The sequence below is a fragment of the Periplaneta americana genome, chromosome 1 (genome assembly GCF_040183065.1).
Source record: "Periplaneta americana isolate PAMFEO1 chromosome 1, P.americana_PAMFEO1_priV1, whole genome shotgun sequence".
NCBI classification, from domain to species: domain Eukaryota; kingdom Metazoa; phylum Arthropoda; class Insecta; order Blattodea; family Blattidae; genus Periplaneta; species Periplaneta americana.
This window is the reverse complement of record NC_091117.1, coordinates 104,182,559-104,200,774: the sequence shown is the minus strand read 5'-3', so window position 1 is coordinate 104,200,774 and position 18,216 is coordinate 104,182,559. Positions and strand designations below refer to the sequence as shown.

At 36.3% G+C, this 18,216-nt stretch overlaps 1 protein-coding gene across 6 annotated transcripts in view; it reads left to right on the top strand.

The window, feature by feature from the left end:
* Positions 1 to 502: 502 nt before the first annotated feature.
* The window catches only part of LOC138699307 (chymotrypsin-like protease CTRL-1), a 38,894-nt gene continuing 21,180 nt past the window's right edge, over positions 503 to 18,216 (top strand). For 4 of the 6 annotated variants that reach the window (XM_069825212.1, XM_069825208.1, XM_069825213.1 and 1 more), the window contains exons 1-5: positions 503 to 716; positions 6,410 to 6,592; positions 13,249 to 13,347; positions 14,973 to 15,215; positions 17,888 to 18,009. In XM_069825212.1, coding sequence (XP_069681313.1) covers positions 647 to 716; positions 6,410 to 6,592; positions 13,249 to 13,347; positions 14,973 to 15,215; positions 17,888 to 18,009 — 717 coding nt within the window. In that variant the 5' untranslated portion in view covers positions 503 to 646. The remainder of the gene's footprint in view (positions 717 to 6,409; positions 6,593 to 13,248; positions 13,348 to 14,972; positions 15,216 to 17,887; positions 18,010 to 18,216) is intronic. The other 2 variants (XM_069825211.1, XM_069825210.1) reach the window with 2 other exon arrangements.

Genomic DNA, 18,216 nt, shown 5'->3' with positions numbered 1-18,216 from the left:
TTTGTAATGTTAAATGTATGGTTAATTAAAAAATTAGTCGAAAGTCTGCTTAGTTTGGTTTATTACATGAATTCTTTACATGAATTTGAATTTTTGCAGAAAAATTAAATACATTTACAAACATGGGACTGTACAATGTTATAATATATTATAAAATTTATGAAGAATAATAATTTTAAGTCTATAAACAATCATTTTAATTTGCTAATCGAATAATTTCAAGAATAATATAAAAATTCAAGGTCGAAAAGGTGACTCCTGTATGAGGCACTACATAATATTAATCTAATAGAGAAATTTGTCTTTATTTTACTAATTAATTTTCCTTTCTTTCTGTCTACTCTTCTATCGTTACTTATCTATTCTCTTCATGCCTTGTTACAAAATTCCTTCTTTACTCTCACTCTCTCTTTCCTTTACTCCTTTTCTGGTAATCATCATTCAGTCACTGTTCGATGTATTATATAGGAATGGGGCTTGCTCCCCTGGCGCTCCTGCTGCTTCTGTTGGTGCTGCCACTGTCTTCACCCGCCAACCAATCCAATCTGCAGCATCCCCCTTCGACCTGTCCAAGCATATTCTCATACGAGGAAACGAGGGACGCGAGGCGGAACCTCGTTGATGGTTCGGTGTCATCCTGCTCAACATGGACCAACTCGTCACCGGCCTGCGCCTTGAAGTCAAGTTGAACAGGCCTGCCAACGTGTTGGGGGTAGGTGTCAGTTGCCTTCATTCTTCTCCGCTTCACTTTTCATCTTATGGCCGCCCTTGTTTTTACGTTATGCCCCTCTGCTTTTCTTCTGTTCTGCTCGTTTCTTGTTCTTATAGCTGCTGTTTATTTTTACGTTATGCCCCTCTGCTTTTCTTCTGTTCTGCTTGTTTCTTGTTTTTATAACCACCGTTTATTTTTACTTTTTGCCCCTCTGCTTTTCTTCTATTCTGCTTGTTTCTTGTTCTTATAACCGCCGTTTATTTTTACGTTATGCCCCTCTGCTTTTCTTCTCTTCTCCTTGTTTCTTGTTCTTATAGCCGCTGTTTATTTTTCCTTTTTGCCCCTCTGCTTTTCTTCTCTTCTGCTTGTTTCTTCTTCTTATAGCCGCCATTTATTTTCACTTTATGCCCCTCTGCTTTTCTTCTGTTCTGCTTGTTTCTTGTTCTTATAGCCGCCGTTTATTCTTACTTTTTGCCCTTCTGCTTTCCTTCTGTTCTGCTTGTTCCTTGTTCCTTGTTCCTTGTTCCTATAGCTGCCGTTTATTTTTACGTTATGCCCCTCTGCTTTTCTTCTCTTCTGCCTTTTTCTTGTTCTTATAGCCGCCGTTTATTTTTACGTTATGCCCCTCTGCTTTTCTTCTCTTCTGCTTGTTTCGTGTTCTTATAGCCGACGTTTATTTTTACGTTTTGCCCCTCTGCTATTCTTCTCTTCTGCTTGTTTCTTGCTCTTATAGCCGCCATTTATTTTTACTTTTTGCCCTCTGCTTTTCTTCTCTTCTGCTTGTTTCTTGTTCTTATAACCACCGTTTATTTTTACTTTTTGCCCCTCTGCTTTTCTTCTGTTCTGCTTGTTTCTTGTTCTTACAGCCGCCATTTATTTTTATGTTATGCCCCTCTGCTTTTCTTCTGTTCTGCTTGTTTCTTGTTCTTATAGCCGCCGTTTATTTTTACTTTTTGCCCCTCTGCTTTCCTTCTCTTCTCCTTGTTTCTTGTTCTTATAGCCGCCATTTATTATTACGTTATGCCCCTCTCCTTTTCTTCTGTTTTGCTTGTTCCTTGTTCCTATAGCTGCCGTTTATTTTTACGTTATGCCCCTCTGCTTTTCTTCTGTTCTGCTTGTTTCCTGTTCTTATAGCCGCCGTTTATTTTTACTTTTTGCCCGTCTGCTTTCCTCCTGTTCTGCTTGTTTCTTGTTCTTATAGCCGCCGTTTATTATTACGTTATGCCCCTCTGCTTTTCTTCTGTTCTGCTTGTTTCTTGTTCTTATAGCCGCCGTTATTTTTACGTTATGCCCCTCTGCTTTTCTTCTGTTCTGCTTGTTTCTTGTTCTTATAGCCGCCGTGTATTTTTACTTTTTGCCCCTCTGCTTTTCTTCTGTTCTGCTTGTTGTTCTTACAGCCGCCATTTATTTTTACGTTATGCCCCTCTGCTTTTCTTCTGTTCTGCTTGTTTCTTGTTCTTATAGCCGCCGTTATTTTTACGTTATGCCCCTCTGCTTTTCTTCTGTTCTGCTTGTTTCTTGTTCTTATAGCCGCCGTGTATTTTTACATTATGCCCCTCTGCTTTTCTTCTGTTCTGCTTGTTTCTTGTTCTTATAGCCGCCGTTTATTTTTACTTTTTGCCCCTCTGCTTTTTTCTGTTCTGCTTGTTTCTTGTACTTATAGCCGACGTTTATTTTCACCTTTGTCCCTCTGCTTTTCTTCTGTTCTATTTGTTTCTTGTTCTTATAGCCACCGTTTATTTTTATGTTATGCCCCTCTGCTTTTCTTCTATTCTGCTTGTTTCTTGTTCTTATAGCCCCCGTTTATTTTTACTTTTTGCCCCTCTGTTTTTCTTCTGTTCTGCTTGTATCTTGTTCTTATAGCCGCCGTTTATTTTTACGTTATGCCCCTCTGCTTTTCTTCTATTCTGCTTGTTTCTTGTTCTTATAGCCGCCGTTTATTTTTACATTTTGCCCCTCTGCTTTTCTTCTACTCTGTTTGTTTCTTGTTCTTATAGCCGCCGTTTATTATTACGTTATGCCCCTCTGCTTTTCTTCTGTTCTGCTTGTTTCTTGTTCTTATAGTCGCCGTTTATTTTTTACGTTATGCCCCTCTGCTTTTCTTCTTTTCTTCTTGTTACTTGTTCGTATAGCCGCCGTTTATTTTTACCTTATGCCCCTCTGCTTCTCTTCTATTGTGCTTGTTTCTTGTTCTTATAGTCGCTGTTTATTTTTACTTTTTGCCCCTCTGCTTTTCTTCTGTTCTGCTTGTTTTTTGTTCTTATAAACGCCGTATATTTTTACGTTATGCCCCTCAGCTTTTCTTCTGTTCTGCTTCTCTCTGCTTGGTATAGCAGCTTTTGTCTTGAATTTATTTGCCTCTGCTCTCCTCCTCTGCTTCTCTGTGCTTGGTAGAGCAGCTTTTGTCTTTAATTTATTTGCCTCTGCTCTCCTTCTACTCTGCTTCTCTCTGCTGGTGTAGTAGCTTTTGTCTTTAATTTATTTGCCTCTGCTCTCCTCCTCCTCTGCTTCTCTCTGCTTGGTATAGCAGCTTTTGTCTTTAATTTATTTGCCTCCACTCTCCTACTCTGCTTCTCTCTGCTAGGTATAGCAGCTTTTGTCTTTAATTTATTTGCCTCTGCTCTCCTTCTACTCTGCTTCTCTCTGCTTGGTATAGCAGCTTTTGTCTTTAATTTATTTGCCTCTGCTCTTCTTCTACTCCGCTTCTCTCTGCTTGGTATAGCAGATTTTATCTTTAATTTATTTGCCTCCGCTCTCCTCCTCCTCTGCTTCTGTCTGCTTGGTATAGCAGTTTTTGTCTTTAATTTATTTGCCTCTGCTCTCCTTCTGCTCTACTTCTCTCTGCTTGGTATAGCAGCTTTTGTCTTTAATTAATTAGCCTCTACTGTCCTTCTGCTCTGCTTCTTTCTTCTTGGAATAGTATCTCCTTCTTTAATTCTCCTCTGCTGTCTTTCTGGTTTGCTTCTTCCTTCTTGGAATAGTAGCTCCTTCTTTAATTATCCTCTGCTGTTTTTCTGCTCTGCATCTTTCTTCTTGGAATAGTAGCTCCTTCTTTAATTATCCTCTGCTGTCTTTCTGCTCTGCTTCTTCCTTCTTGGAATAGTAGCTCCTTCTTTAATTATCCTCTCCTGTCTTTCTACTTTGCTTCTTTCTTCTTGGAATAGTAGCTCCTTCTTTAATTATCCTCTCCTGTCTTTCTGCTCTGCTTCTTTCTTCTTGGAATAGTAGCTCCTTCTTTAATTATCCTCTCCTGTCTTTCTGCTCTGCTTCTTTCTTCTTGGAATAGTAGCTCCTTCTTTAATTATCCTCTCCTGTCTTTCTGCTCTGCTTCTTCCTTCTTGGAATAGTACCTCCTTCTTTAATTATCCTCTCCTGTCTTTCTGCTCTGCTTCTTTCTTCTTGGAATAGTAGCTCCTTCTTTAATTATCCTCTCCTGTCTTTCTGCTCTGCTTCTTTCTTCTTGGAATAGTAGCTCCTTCTTTAATTATCCTCTCCTGTCTTTCTGCTCTGCTTCTTTCTTCTTGGAATAGTAGCTCCTTCTTTAATTAGCCTCTCCTGTCTTTCTGCTCTGCTTCTTCCTTCTTGGAATAGTAGCTCCTTCTTTAATTATCCTCTCCTGTCTTTCTGCTCTGCTTCTTCCTTCTTGGAATAGTAGCTCCTTCTTTAATTAGCCTCTCCTGTTTTCTGCTCTGCTTCTTCCTTCTTGGAATAGTAGCTCCTTCTTTAATTATCCTCTCCTGTCTTTCTGCTCTGCTTCTTTCTTCTTGGAATAGTAGCTCCTTCTTTAATTATCCTCTCCTGTCTTTCTGCTCTGCTTCTTTCTTCTTGGAATAGTAGCTCCTTCTTTAATTAGCCTCTCCTGTCTTTCTGCTCTGCTTCTTCCTTCTTGGAATAGTAGCTCCTTCTTTAATTATCCTCTCCTGTCTTTCTGCTCTGCTTCTTTCTTCTTGGAATAGTAGCTCCTTCTTTAATTATTCTCTGCTGTCTTTCTGCTCTGCATCTTTCTTCTTGGAATAGTAGCTCCTTCTTTAATTATCCTCTGCTGTCTTTCTGCACTGCATCTTTCTTCTTGGAATAGTAGCTCCTTCTTTAATTATCCTCTCATGTCTTTCTTCTTGGAATAGTAGGTCCTTCTTTAATTATCCTCTGCTTCTTTTTGCTCTGCATCTTTCTTCTTGGAATAGTAGCTCCTTCTTTAATTATCCTCTGCTTCTTTTTGCTCTGCATCTTTCTTCTTGGAATAGTAGCTCCTTCTTTAATTATCCTATGCTGTCTTTCTGCTCTGCTTCTTTCTTCTTGGAATAGTAGCTCCTTTTATAATTACCCCCTGTCTTTCTGCTTGGAATAGTAGCTCCTTCTTTAATTATCCTCTCCTGTCTTTCTGCTCTGCATCTTTCTTCTTGGAATAGTAGCTCCTTCTTTAATTATCCTCTGCTGTCTTTCTGCTCTGCTTCTTTCTTCTTGGAATAGTAGCTCCTTCTTTAATTATCCTCTCCTGTCTTTCTGCTCTTCATCTTTCTTCTTGGAATAGTAGTAGCTCCTTCTTTAATTATCCTCTGCTGTCTTTCTGCTCTGCTTCTTTCTTCTTATAATAGTAGCTCCTTCTTTAATTAGCCTCTGCTTTCCTTCTGCTCAGCTTCTCTCTTCTTCTTATAGTACTGGTAGCTCTTGTCTTTTCTAAGTAATGAGAAGTGCCAAATAGAAAGTACAATGAGTAGCCTATATTTACAATATTATTTCAAACAATGAAATGGAAGTTATACAAATATTTATGCCTACATTTGTATTTATAAGTCATTAAGGCTACGAAATGGATTATTTACAAGCCGCTCTAAGTGCAGCTTCAAATCTAATAATATTTAAAGTACCATACCGTAAGAAATGAATAAATTCAACTGAAATAGAGACAAATTGCATATACAAGTTATCACACGTAACTTTATGCTTAATTATAATGTATGAATGCGAATATTGAAGTATTGGTACAGTAAACGTAACCTATAATTTCAACATATCAAAATAGCTGTGCGATGCAACTGAAAATTATTGAATCGTGCATAAATGAATGTTCAAGAATTTCGCAATATTTAATCTAAATAGAGGCAGGTATTACACATACAAACAACGTAATTTTCACACCAAAAATAATATTACACCTTTACTCGCAAGTGAATTATGTCTGAAGTGTCTCCTAATCATTGTTTTAAATTTATTAATGCAATTACACTACATTTTAGAGAAATATATGTTACTCTTTATGCATTGCAACTAATTTATATGATTGAAACGCCACATCCTTGATTGGGTTAAGCGAGTCACAGTGACACAGTTTATTGTTCCTAGTACTCACAGCTCTCCAAGTGGCTAGCAACTATCGCTAGAAATGCAAAAAATCATCTCAAGCTTCGCAACTGTATATACTAAACTGTGGTAACAGCCCAACAATATTTAAGTTCCACTATATTCGTTTAAAGCTAGGCAGAATTTTGTAAAAGATAACAAGACTCACTTACATTTTATAAAAGATCTTTGTCAAAGAACTTTGATGGTTGGTGTCTACAATGAGTATATAGACAAGATATTCACAAAATGCTTGAATTGTGGCCATGAGCAATTTCAGCATATAGTAAGCACTACGTGATCAATCTTTTCTTCTTCCTGTCTACTCCCTTACACCACCACGCTGTTTGGTTCCAGAACTGGGTGGGCGAGGTACAGACAAAGAACAACGTGCAGTTCACCATCCTCAACCTGAGCAAGAAGGTGCAGCCCCTCCACCCCTGTCTGTGCAGATATTCGTGACGTTCTCCGAGGGCAGGAATGTGCCTCGACTGTGCAGCATCAGTTTCAACGGCCGCCAGATCTGCCCCGTTGACCCAGGTAAAGAACAGCGTCAGTCAGGGTCCCAGGGTTACCGATTCGGATGATCAACCATTCTCATTTTGAGGCATTTCGAGATATTTCAAATGTACAGGACAGAATCTGGCCCACTTTTTCCTGCCCAGCACTATTTACTTGTTTTTGTGAACATTGCCTGCATTTTAGTTTCAGACATACAGCTTCAAGAGTCACTCTCGCTTTCACGTGTTGAAACAATCAGGACACAGGTATTGATCAGTGAATAAAGTTTTGCTTCACTTGATTTGGACCTTTAGGCCTATTTATTATTATTGTAATTTTGAGGCCCCTCATGAGCCAAGGTGGCCACCCAGTTCGATCATGCATTTAAACGGCATTGCTTACTCCCAGTCCCAAGAATTAGTTTGTTCGAGTTTATTGGAATTTTGGAACAAGTTGTGAATGAATGAGAGGTGAGAACTGATTCTGCGTGTATTTAATTCTGTGATGCTATAGATCAGCGGTTGTCAGCACAGAGCACCCTGGGGCTAGCGTCTCTTACCCGCAGAGAACGCAGTGCACCATGGTGCACTCGTAACTGCTAGCGGGTATGCTCTCTACCTCTTCCTGGTGCACGACGGGGCACATGGGATGGCAAATTTCAGCGAGTGCTGATGACCACTACTATAGATGTTAAGCATTTATTAGTGCACTACCGAAAATACAGTTCAACCTGGTTAATTAGAAGTTGAAGAGATCGTTAAAAAAATCGAATTCTCCAAGATTAAAAAAAATATATATATGCAAGTTTCAATTCTTCAGTCAGTGGAAAAAGGCACATAAGTAAAAAAAAGTCAATTTTTCTGTTGTATCTAATCACATAAGTCAAGTATTTTTTCTAATTTTTGAAATAATAAAATTTCTTGTTTATTAAATTGAAAAGGGTCTTACTTTAACCAACATACATGAATTTCGTTATTAAACTTACATTTAGTTAAGAGTAAATTTAAAAAAAAAGTCTAGCCTGAAAAATTCATTTTTTTTACTTTTGTGCCTTTTCCCGCCGATCAAAGAATTGTTTTCTTGCTTTCTACGCCAGAGGCATTTTGATTTACATACACCAACTTTTTCGAGATAAACGATTCAAAACTACCAACTAAATTTATGGAGATTATACAGGAATCGTTCGCTGCTCCTCTTGTATAAAAATTCAATGCAATATAGAAGAAACAAAACTATTTATTCAAAATTTTGTACAATATTACCAAAGTACAGGACATCCAATTTACAAAAAGTAAAACTCGATACTTTTGTTTGTTTCGTGTTAACATTTATTTTAGTCTTTGATTCATTCAAAATTCTTCCTGTTTATTTAATAGCGATCGTAAAATTGTTTCACTCACATTTTGTTGCCCTCTAACATAGGACCTTAATTCCTGGATGTAACCCATGGTCTGGCCGAGTGTAGGCAATGGTTTCTCGGGATGTTCTGGCCTTTCTTCTTTTTTTTTTTAGTTGGTTATTTAACGACACTGTATCAACTACGAGGTTATTTAGCGTCGAGATTGGTGATACCGGTAGCGAGATGGTATTTGGCGAGATGAGGCCGAGGATTCGCCATAGATTACCTGGCATTTACTTTATGGTTGGGGAAAACCTCGGAAAAAACCCAACCAGGTAATCAGCTCAAGTTGGAATCGAACCCACGCCCGAGCGCAACTTCAGACTGGCAGGCAAGCGCCTTAACCAACTGAGCCACACTGGTGGCTCCTTTCTTCTTCATTATAAGATACGGCTACAGTTTGCTCGCGCTATATTGCGGACTGACATTCATAATTTAGGAACTGAATTTCATTGAATTTCGCTTAGAATTGCCGAAAAAAATTTGAATTAGGCTACAAACAATTTTTTTACATTGCGTTTTATAGGAGGAAGACCGCGCGAAAAGTTCGAATTATTCACGATTTCAAATTAAAAACGTTGTAATTATACAAGTTGGGCTGTAGTGCCCATGGATTATTAGAAAAAACATGTTACCTGTATCCGAAATGTCTCTCCGCTTCAGATCTGTTATGCAGGGTTTCGTTTTATTTCCATGTATCCTTTCAGTGATGCACAGTACGGAATCAATGTCTTAGTTTATGATTTCGTTTAAGTTATTAAATAATTGCAAGAAAGACGTTAGAAATGTGAACCCATAAGTAAAAGAAAGAATGATTATAACTCGTCAATTTGCTCTCTCATCATGGTTGCTATGTTACTTACTGATCAATTCCTGCTGTCTATCATGGTTGCTATGTTACATACTGATCAATTCTTGCTGTCTCATCATGGTCTATGTTACTTACTGATCAATTCTTGCTAATTGTTATTGACAATGACAAAAGCCTTTCAATTCCAGAAGCTAATGTGGAAATTTAAAATGTTATTTGAATGCAGATGTTTTTATTTTCCAACTAAACCCCTGCCTATGCCTAACAAATTTTGACGATGATGATTATCACAGTAATGATAATATCGATAATAATAATAATAATAATAATAATAATAATAATAATAATAATAATAATGTCTGCTCTCAAAAAAGCTGAAAGTTAGAATTTATAAAACAGTTACAGTATATTACTGCTTGTTCTCTATGGTTGTGAAACTTGGAATTTCACTTTGAGAGAGAAACAGAGAATAAGGTGTTTAGAAAAATATTTGGGGCTAAGAGTGATGAAGTTACAGGAGAATAGAGAAAGTTACAAAACACAGAACTGCACGCATTGTATTTTTCACCTGACATAATTAGGAACATTAAATCCAGACGTTCGAGATGGGCAGGGCATGTAGCACGTATGGGGAATCCAAAAATGCATATAGTCTGTTAGTTGGGAGGCCCGAGGGAAAAAGACCTTTAGGGAGGCCGAGACGTAGATGGAAGGGTAATATTAAAATGGATTTGAGGGAGGTGGGATATGATGATAGAGACTGGATTAATCTTGCTCAGGAAGAGACCAATGGCAGGCTTATGTGAGGGCGGCAATGAACCTCCGGGTTTCTTAAAAGCCAGTAAGTAAGTAAGTAAGTAATAATAATGGTGACGGTGGCGATGGTTCAATTTATGCCTTGCCATGGTGCAAAAGAAAAATAAAGCAGTTGAAGTTCTAATTTAAAGAAGTTCTATCAAATTAACCTGCGAAAATGAAATTGTTGCATTATATTAGGTTCATAGAGCATTCGTGCGCTAAGTGAAGGATCCCGAGATCGATACCCAGCCCTGGAACAATTTTTCCCTTGAAATTATTCAAACCTGCTTCACAGGAGCTTCTACCTGGAAGTCAGATTTGTATAATATATTCGTTACTGTAGGTACGTTAACAGAAAGCCACAATTTAAGTCACACAGAATTGTGTGCACTCAAAGTTGGGTTTCTGGCGTCTTGTCAGCCCATTTGAGTCATGTTGATATAAAAGGAAGAATTATGACCGTTGCTTACGAGATTACACAAGCTGGCGCATAGCACGATCGAGAGTAGGTCTCTGTGAGTCATGACAATTTCTGCCGCTAGGTTCGCCTCCCTGCCCTATGAAATGATGAAGAGTACCATTACAAAGCATTGTGCATCATGAAAATAGTTCGATTAATTGTGCATTACTCATTGAGTACGAATGTTACAAATATGCCAAGCATATTACAGTGTTATTTGAAATTTGTTCAGCTAAGTTATATTCGAAAATTGTCTGTGTTTTGCTATGTGAAGAACTCTGTACCAACAGGTCGTATCTTTATAGGTTAAGGTAAATGTCAAAGTTATCTCATATAACAAGCAATGCTATGTTAAAAGTGGCGAATTGCATTTTCCGACTCTCGAATGATGTGACCCGAAATGTAAAATAATTTCATGCATTGTTTCACTTACCAAGCATTACTGATATAGGCCTAATGAAAATGTGAACGACGTGATGTAAACATTGAAGATAATGTTGTTACTGTTTTCCCTTTCTCTTTTAGAAAATACCGACAAAAGTAATGAATTATCTTCATGCTGTACTTATTAGGTAATTAATGTGTATTTGTCTGTATTTTAGACCTGTGTATTGTTACGTAATTATCAGTGAATTAGATTAGAGAACTTAACAAGGTTAGTATGAGATTAGGTAATGCACCTCAAACTGGTAACTAATAATGGCTGCTGCGAAATAGGCTGAGGTGGTTATCGTGTGAATCAAATTATATCTAGAATATCTAGTTTTATTATATACGGATACGTAAAGTTTTTTTTTTTGTTTTGTTTTAGCATGTGTTTGTAATTTTGTGAGGTTATGTCTAGCCTAATTTCTTTTTATTCTTGTATCATTACCAATACATTAATTTATTTTATATTCATTTCAGATGTTACGGAGGTGTTACATCTATGGTGGCAACTCTACTTACGTTAGGATATGAAGTAACAGTATATATTCAACTTCATCATTTGCTAAAAATTAAAGAAAACTATATGTCTTCGACTCATTCCATCGTCATTTCTTCTTATGTATGTGAACCACGTTCATTCTAAAAGTGCTACATCAAATGAACACTATAGACAACGTGATGGAACAATTTACAAGTTACTGTTAAAGTGCTCAACATTTTCAAGTGGTGCTATACCCATTGTATCAAAATGTACATACATATTTTTACATTTCTATAAGAGGTGTCATAAATTATTTCAGCATATTTGTAAATTCTTCAAAATTAATTCTTCTAATTAATACCATAAAGTAATGAAATAATATAGCCTAGGCCTATATGTGATTTTATACTACCGGTATTGATGTTGATATTGGTAAATTAATCCAATTTCACAGTGTTGTCTTTTGTATTGCGGTTCATAACAATTATAACAGTATGTACATGGAAATGTTTTTAAAATAATAAATTCTAGCTCATGATTTTAAGTGGTCATTTCAATGGGAGGTTATATTGGAAAGATGATCACAAATGGATAATTTACTGCAAGATACAAGAACTGAATATAAGTGAGTGTTCCGTTGAAAGTGAAAGTGAAAATTTCGTTTTACAAGAGCTAAGTAGGCGTAATATTTATTTTAGAAATTATTTGAAAGCTACAGAATATGAAGAATAGACCTGTAACCATAGAAATCAACTGCGAATGGTGAGTGGCCAGGTTTCATTAATAATTGAAAGGAAGTAAAAATTATTTTCTTCTTATCATCCTGTTTTCAATATTTAAATTTAAGCACCTTTCTCTTCCTTGTTATTTCGTGAGATATTACTTCATACTATCACATAAGCTAAATTTTTTCTGTACAGATAATAAAAATTACATACATAAGTAGGCTACTTGAATACTGACGATACAAACTTCATATACATACCTCATCAGGTATATTCAAGAAGACATCTAATGTACTGTAACCAGCACATGATTAAAATACTGATCAGATGTCCAACAGTTTCTTACTGCACTCTTCACTTCAAAAGTTTGGCACATAGTTAATGAAAATCTTGATCAGGAAATCATTCATAAAAAAGTTAAATGTACACGTTTAAAACTATCCTATAAGATAGGGCATCCTCATTGTTACTTTTAAGTTTTAGGAATGTACGCTTATAACTGTATCACAATCTGAAATAATCATAATATTTATAACATGAGGGTCCTTGTAGATAGTCAGTTCCAGTGTTCTATATGTAATTAAGAAATGGCCCAGTTTATTGCACTTTCAGCACCTTTCTATTTAGGGGCTTCTGATTAAGTTTCCTAATCACTTCGTATTTACTGGAAATATCTTTGGCAGTATTGTCCAGTGGTGCTTCACAAGTTTTCCCAAAAGAAAGAATGACATTTCCTCATCTTTACATGTGTCGCACTTCAGTTCTTGCGAAAATCTTGGCTTCAGAAAAGAATACTACAGCGTTTACTATTACTATGCTCAATAGATTAATCAGTAGGCCTATAGAAATGTTTTCACCACTGCAAGAAAAAATCGCGTAATAATTATACTTCTCAATTATTGTGACGTTCGTATTTTTTTTAAAAGAGAGGAAAAAGTTACGCCTTCTTGCAAATGCTTAATTATGAATTCAAGGAAATTAAAGATAATACAGTACCTTAATTAGTTGGAATATCTTATTTAATAACAATATTAATAATATTAGGTGAAAAGGGTAGGCTATAGTGCGTATATGTAAGATGTCAAGTTAATTTATTTCCGGAAATGTTTGGTGTATGAACTGAAGTACAGAGCAGACAGTCCCTCAGTTTATATGTAATATGTTTTAATATCAAGAATGACAGCCTTTTATTGTAATATAATTGAGGAGTAGAAGTTTGCAAATTACGTCTATTGTCCATAAAATATTGTACGAAGCATTTAATAAGCAATGGTGAGTCCTTTAAATGTCCCAAATGTCAATGTCTTTTAAGTGTTCTGCTATGAATATATAGGGCAGAACAGCGCTCCGAGCGGCGGAATTGGCATTACGAGGGAACCACTTCAGACTCGTTTTTCAAGCTCTATGCGCCAGCTTGTGTAATCTCGTAAGCAACGATTATGACGGTGTCGTATATAGTTCCTGGGGTAGCTCAATTGGTAGAGCATTCGTGCGCTAAGCGAAGGGTCCTGGGATCGATAGCTGGCCCCGGAACAATCTTTCCCTTGAAATTATTCAGATTGGATGTGAGTTTGTGATATTTTTGTCTACAGGTACTGCACTGAGCACCAAGACACCACCTTCCTCATTGCCTCCAGAAGTGAGCGAAAGAGTTGAAAAAGAAGATGAGGAAGAACCACCAACAGAATCAGGTATGGAAAGTTAGGAACTCCTTCTTTGATATATGAGGTGTCTCTGTTTAATATGTTTAAAAATCTAGCCTAAGACATAGGGGCCTCATTCCTTTTGAAAGCACTTCACACTCCCCTTTGGACCTCACACACTTATTCCAACTTTTGTCCACACCTGTGGAGTAAAGGCTAGCGCTTTAACCCATCGTGCCACCGTGCGATATGGCAATGCTGCATCGCCACATGCTTCACGCAGTCCCTGAAAACATTCTTGTGCACTACGACCTCGTGCCATTTCAATTTTGATCCATGAACGTTGCTTCCCAGTATTTAAGACTTGTATTTTGTTGAAGTGTGTTAAATGATTCATATTCATTTCTTTCTCGTGAGAACACAGTACACAATTTGGAGTAGACAGGATGCCAATCCTATGTAAATGTTTACCCAGACAATCATGACTGTAAGGAGTCTGAACATGGCCAGAGCAGATTTACTTGGTAGATCAGTAATTAAATCAGGTTTTTCTAGTAAATTTTTCCAATGGGAATTTTCTGTAGTATTTAATATTTGGATATTATAATTATTTTTAATTTTATTTTTAATAACTTGTTTTATTGATTATTATGAAAAGTTGTAGTTATATTTTTGTTCAATTTTAGTGTCTTTCTTTGCTAAAATGTCGGCTCTCTCATTTCTGCTTAAGGGGAGAGGATGGTATTTTTTAAAACTTTTTTCCTATTTGGTGTAAAATATTAATTTTTTGTATGTAGAGAGCTCATAGCTGTGGCAACTCAACCAAATAAAAATATTTTGAAAAAAAAAAAATTATTTGGGGGCCCAAATTTGAAAAAAATATACCGAATGCAGGATTGTACTAAAACCGATATATCTAAACCGTTTTTAAAGATAGATTCAAACAATTTTTTGCACTGTATTTGCAAAAGCATGTTCTACAAACTGTCTGTAACAGAATTTTGATATTAGTCCCTACGTTTGTAAAATAAACAATTAAAATTTAATAACAATTTTCTGATTTCCTTTCTTGCAAACAAACGGACGTATTTTTAAAATGAAATCAATTAACAAGATTCTGTTTCAGAGAAAAGTTTCCTAATAGTCTAAAGAATGTGTGTTCTAAATTTCATGCATGTATCTTTAATAGTTCAGAAATTATATCCATTTTTGTCTGGCAATGTAGCAAAAAAAAATGAAGTTACTGGAAACCGATAAAAGCGGGCATGTGATTTAAAAATCCATAGCGCAGGAAGTTTAAAAATGACGTCTCAACATCCGATAAGTGCAAATAAAATGTTATGCAATGCATTCCACACATATCAAAGGGTATTTTAAAGAAAAATTTTTTTTTTTGAAAGTTTAATTTACCGGAAACAACAATAAAAGTGGGCAAGTGATTTAAAAATCCATAACGCAGGAAGTTTAAAAATGGCGACTCAACATCCTATAAGGGCACAAATACCCACAAAATGTTATGCAATGCATTCCACACATATCACAGAGTATTTTAAAGATTTTTTTTTTTTAATTTATTCATTTTTCACCAAAAAATACCATCCTCTTCCCTTAACTACCGGTACTTTTTTTCTATCATTCCTCGGTATCATGTTGTCTATCTAACCCTTGCTTAGAGATGTTGGATGAAGAATTACCACCGAATACAGATACAGTACTACGATCGTATTCCATGTGTGTGTCAGATGGGAGTGGCCAGTGTGGACTGGTGTCTGTACAGCCTGCACCCCTCGTCAGCCACGGACAAAATACAGCAAGGGGGCAGTTCCCGTGGCATGCAGCCCTATACCAGTCCAAAGATTTGAACCCAGTCTACAAATGTGGAAGATCATTAATCAGTCCTAAGACAATTCTTACAGGTAAGTGTCTCTCTTCAACACAGCAGAGAGGAAGTGGCCAATCAACACGTTACAAGAACTTTTTTCTACTGCATGGATTTTCATGTAATTTTTAGAATCTATTCCATATGAAAATATAGAGGTATGATCAAAATTTCAGGAAATTTGATTCAGCCACTGGCGTATCTTGGTCGGTTAAGGCGCTTGCTGCCGATCTGGAATGGCTCTCGATCACAGGTTCAATTCCCGCTTGGGCTGATTACCTGGTTGGGTTTTTCCGAGGTTTTCCCCGACCGTAAGGCAAATGTCGGGTAGTCTATGGCGAACCCTCTGCCTCATCTCGCCAAATATCATATCGTTATCACCAGTTCCATCGACGCTAAATAACCTCGTAGTTAATACAGCGTCGTTAAATAATCAAGTAAAAAAAAATTGGTTCAATAGTCTTGAAGAAAAGAGTTAAATTTATGTTTACTTAAATTTATAAAACCAACTTTTTTACTCAATTTATATTTTTATTCTAGTTTCTTTATATAATTTCACAGAAAACATATAGATATGAAAAAGTATAATTATAGCCCTTTGCTCTCTGGTTAGAGTTGTGCGTCATACAAATCACAGTCACAATGTGCTGTACATTTTATACTAAGAAAATGTTGCACATGATGAAGTGAGACACAAAAACAGTGTACAATAAATAATAAACAATTATTCTCAAAAAACAAACACAAAATCTCCAGTGTGCAATAATATGCCTAGAATTTATCGACAGATTAAATTGATTTCACGTTTGAAACATTGATACCAACATTGTACAATACACTAGTGAAATAATATAGCTTAATGTACCTCCAAATACGTTAACCTTCTAGAGAGCCGTTCCAAAACACATCGCCAATGTCGTATCATTCAATTGTTCAGTACAGAAGTGAAGAAATAAGGATTGTATTGAGTAATGTACAGCTTGATTCAACGATTTTGGCCCCTGCAAAAAGTAAGTAGACAGACTAAGAGCAAGTTACTCACCACTACTGGCGGGCTGGGTCACACAGGTCAGGCCGCTGAGTCATAACATCTAACACTTCCTTCTTATCATGTCGCGATACACTCTGCTTTAAAAACACAATATTCTTCCACACGTCCAGTTACTAACCACTACGTCTGTTGACTAAACAATGTCATGATGCCTTACATTTTCTTGACATGAGAGTCCCTCAGCTACGAGCATAGATATTATTTTCATTCCTCCTCTTTCCTCTTCCCCTTCTATGCACATTTGTGATTAAATTTCTTTCTTATGACGCAACACACAGCTCGCTCACTAGCCAAATAACCAAGGACAGGGGCTAATAATGTTGAATCGAGCTGTACAGTACTATGGGTGAGTTCGATCTTCAGTTACGTCAACATTATGAATTAGACATAAGAAAGGGTGTGTCAGAATTTATGTTTACTCTTACCGGTGACATTCAAACAGTCTGTAAAGTGGATAGTTGTTATTAGACAGAGCTGACGCAACATTTGCAATACAAAACATAGTGAGTTCCCATTTAAAAAAAATAAAGTTGACTCTAATATCTTGAAAATTATTTCATGTACAAAATACAGTACGTGTATCAGATGTCTCCTTCGATGTAATTTAACTTGTAATTGTCAGTTTGTGTACGAGTATCTTATATATAAAAGTCAATGTAACTATGTATGTATATATGTATGTATTCTATACAAATCTACACGCTTTGACTGATATTTGTCAAGTTTCCACATTTAACCTTCATAACCAGGAGAAGAACGTAGGCTACATTAAAATCGAACAAATGGACATTAAATTAATTAAAAAGATAAAAAATAAAAATAATTACGATGAAACATTGATGTATAATATTAAAATGCAATCTTATACAGTCAATTGTTCTTTATTATTGTCTGTTGTATTCAACATCGACTTCCATGAGGCCATGGAAAAATAACACGACATGAAATAAGATTGTGGATACATCATGAAGGCCAAAATCGAGACAATCTAGGTTGTGTGACTGTAGCCTGTATATATTTTCGTTTGGTTTTACTTTGTTTACAGTTTCATTTTCTATTATTTTATTCGTATTTCTGGCAGTGTGGAAGAAGGCCTAATGGCCTTAACTACGTCAGAATAAATAAATAAATAAATAAATAAATAAGTAAGCAAGAAACTAAGTAAGTAAGTAGTAAATAAATAAATAAACAAATTAATAAATGCAGTTGAGCGTAAGGCACATGACGAAATGTTTTCTTTTCAATGCCTGATCTGCAGGTGATTAAATAATTGAGTTAACCCTGGCAGACATTTGGCTAAGAAGTTCATTAATTCAAGTACGTGAATGCTATAGAAAGATTAATCTTTTAGGGATGAGGAAAGTTTAGTAAAGACAATTCGTTTTGGTTGTCTGTAGTTGGATTTCCGAGATTTCCGAAAAGCCTAACAACCAGTTTAATTAAAAATAGAAGCAGAAAGAAAAACACAGGCAACGACAGGTGATTTCAGCTAGTATATGATATATTTCATTTGTATCGGAGGTGAAAGAGTTAAGTGGGCCAATCTATACTAAAAGGTATATCCTTAGACAACATTGTACATGTGCCCAAAAACTGCATGCTGAAAGCGTCCTTCAGTTTGTGTACACATGTTAAGGACTGAAATTCTTGCTTTTCAGCAGCCCACTGTGCAAGTAAAGGCTCAAGCGTGGTTCGACCAGTAGACCCTGAGATTTTGTTCGTCTACTTGGGGAAATACCATCTGAACCAGTGGAGTGAAGGTGGTGTGCAAGTCAAACAGGTGAGTGAGCTGAGTCTAATAGACCTAACTTGATTGGCTGGCTAACAGACTGACTGACCAAAAAATTGTCCCCTTAAAATTTTTCCTGTAAATTTTCCGCCTGACCAAATTGTTGCTTTCTTTGCTCCTTGCTTACACCCTCAAGACCTGTACACTAGCATCGTGCATTACAGGCGCTATGTTCGGTTCAAATTTGTTGAATTTTAT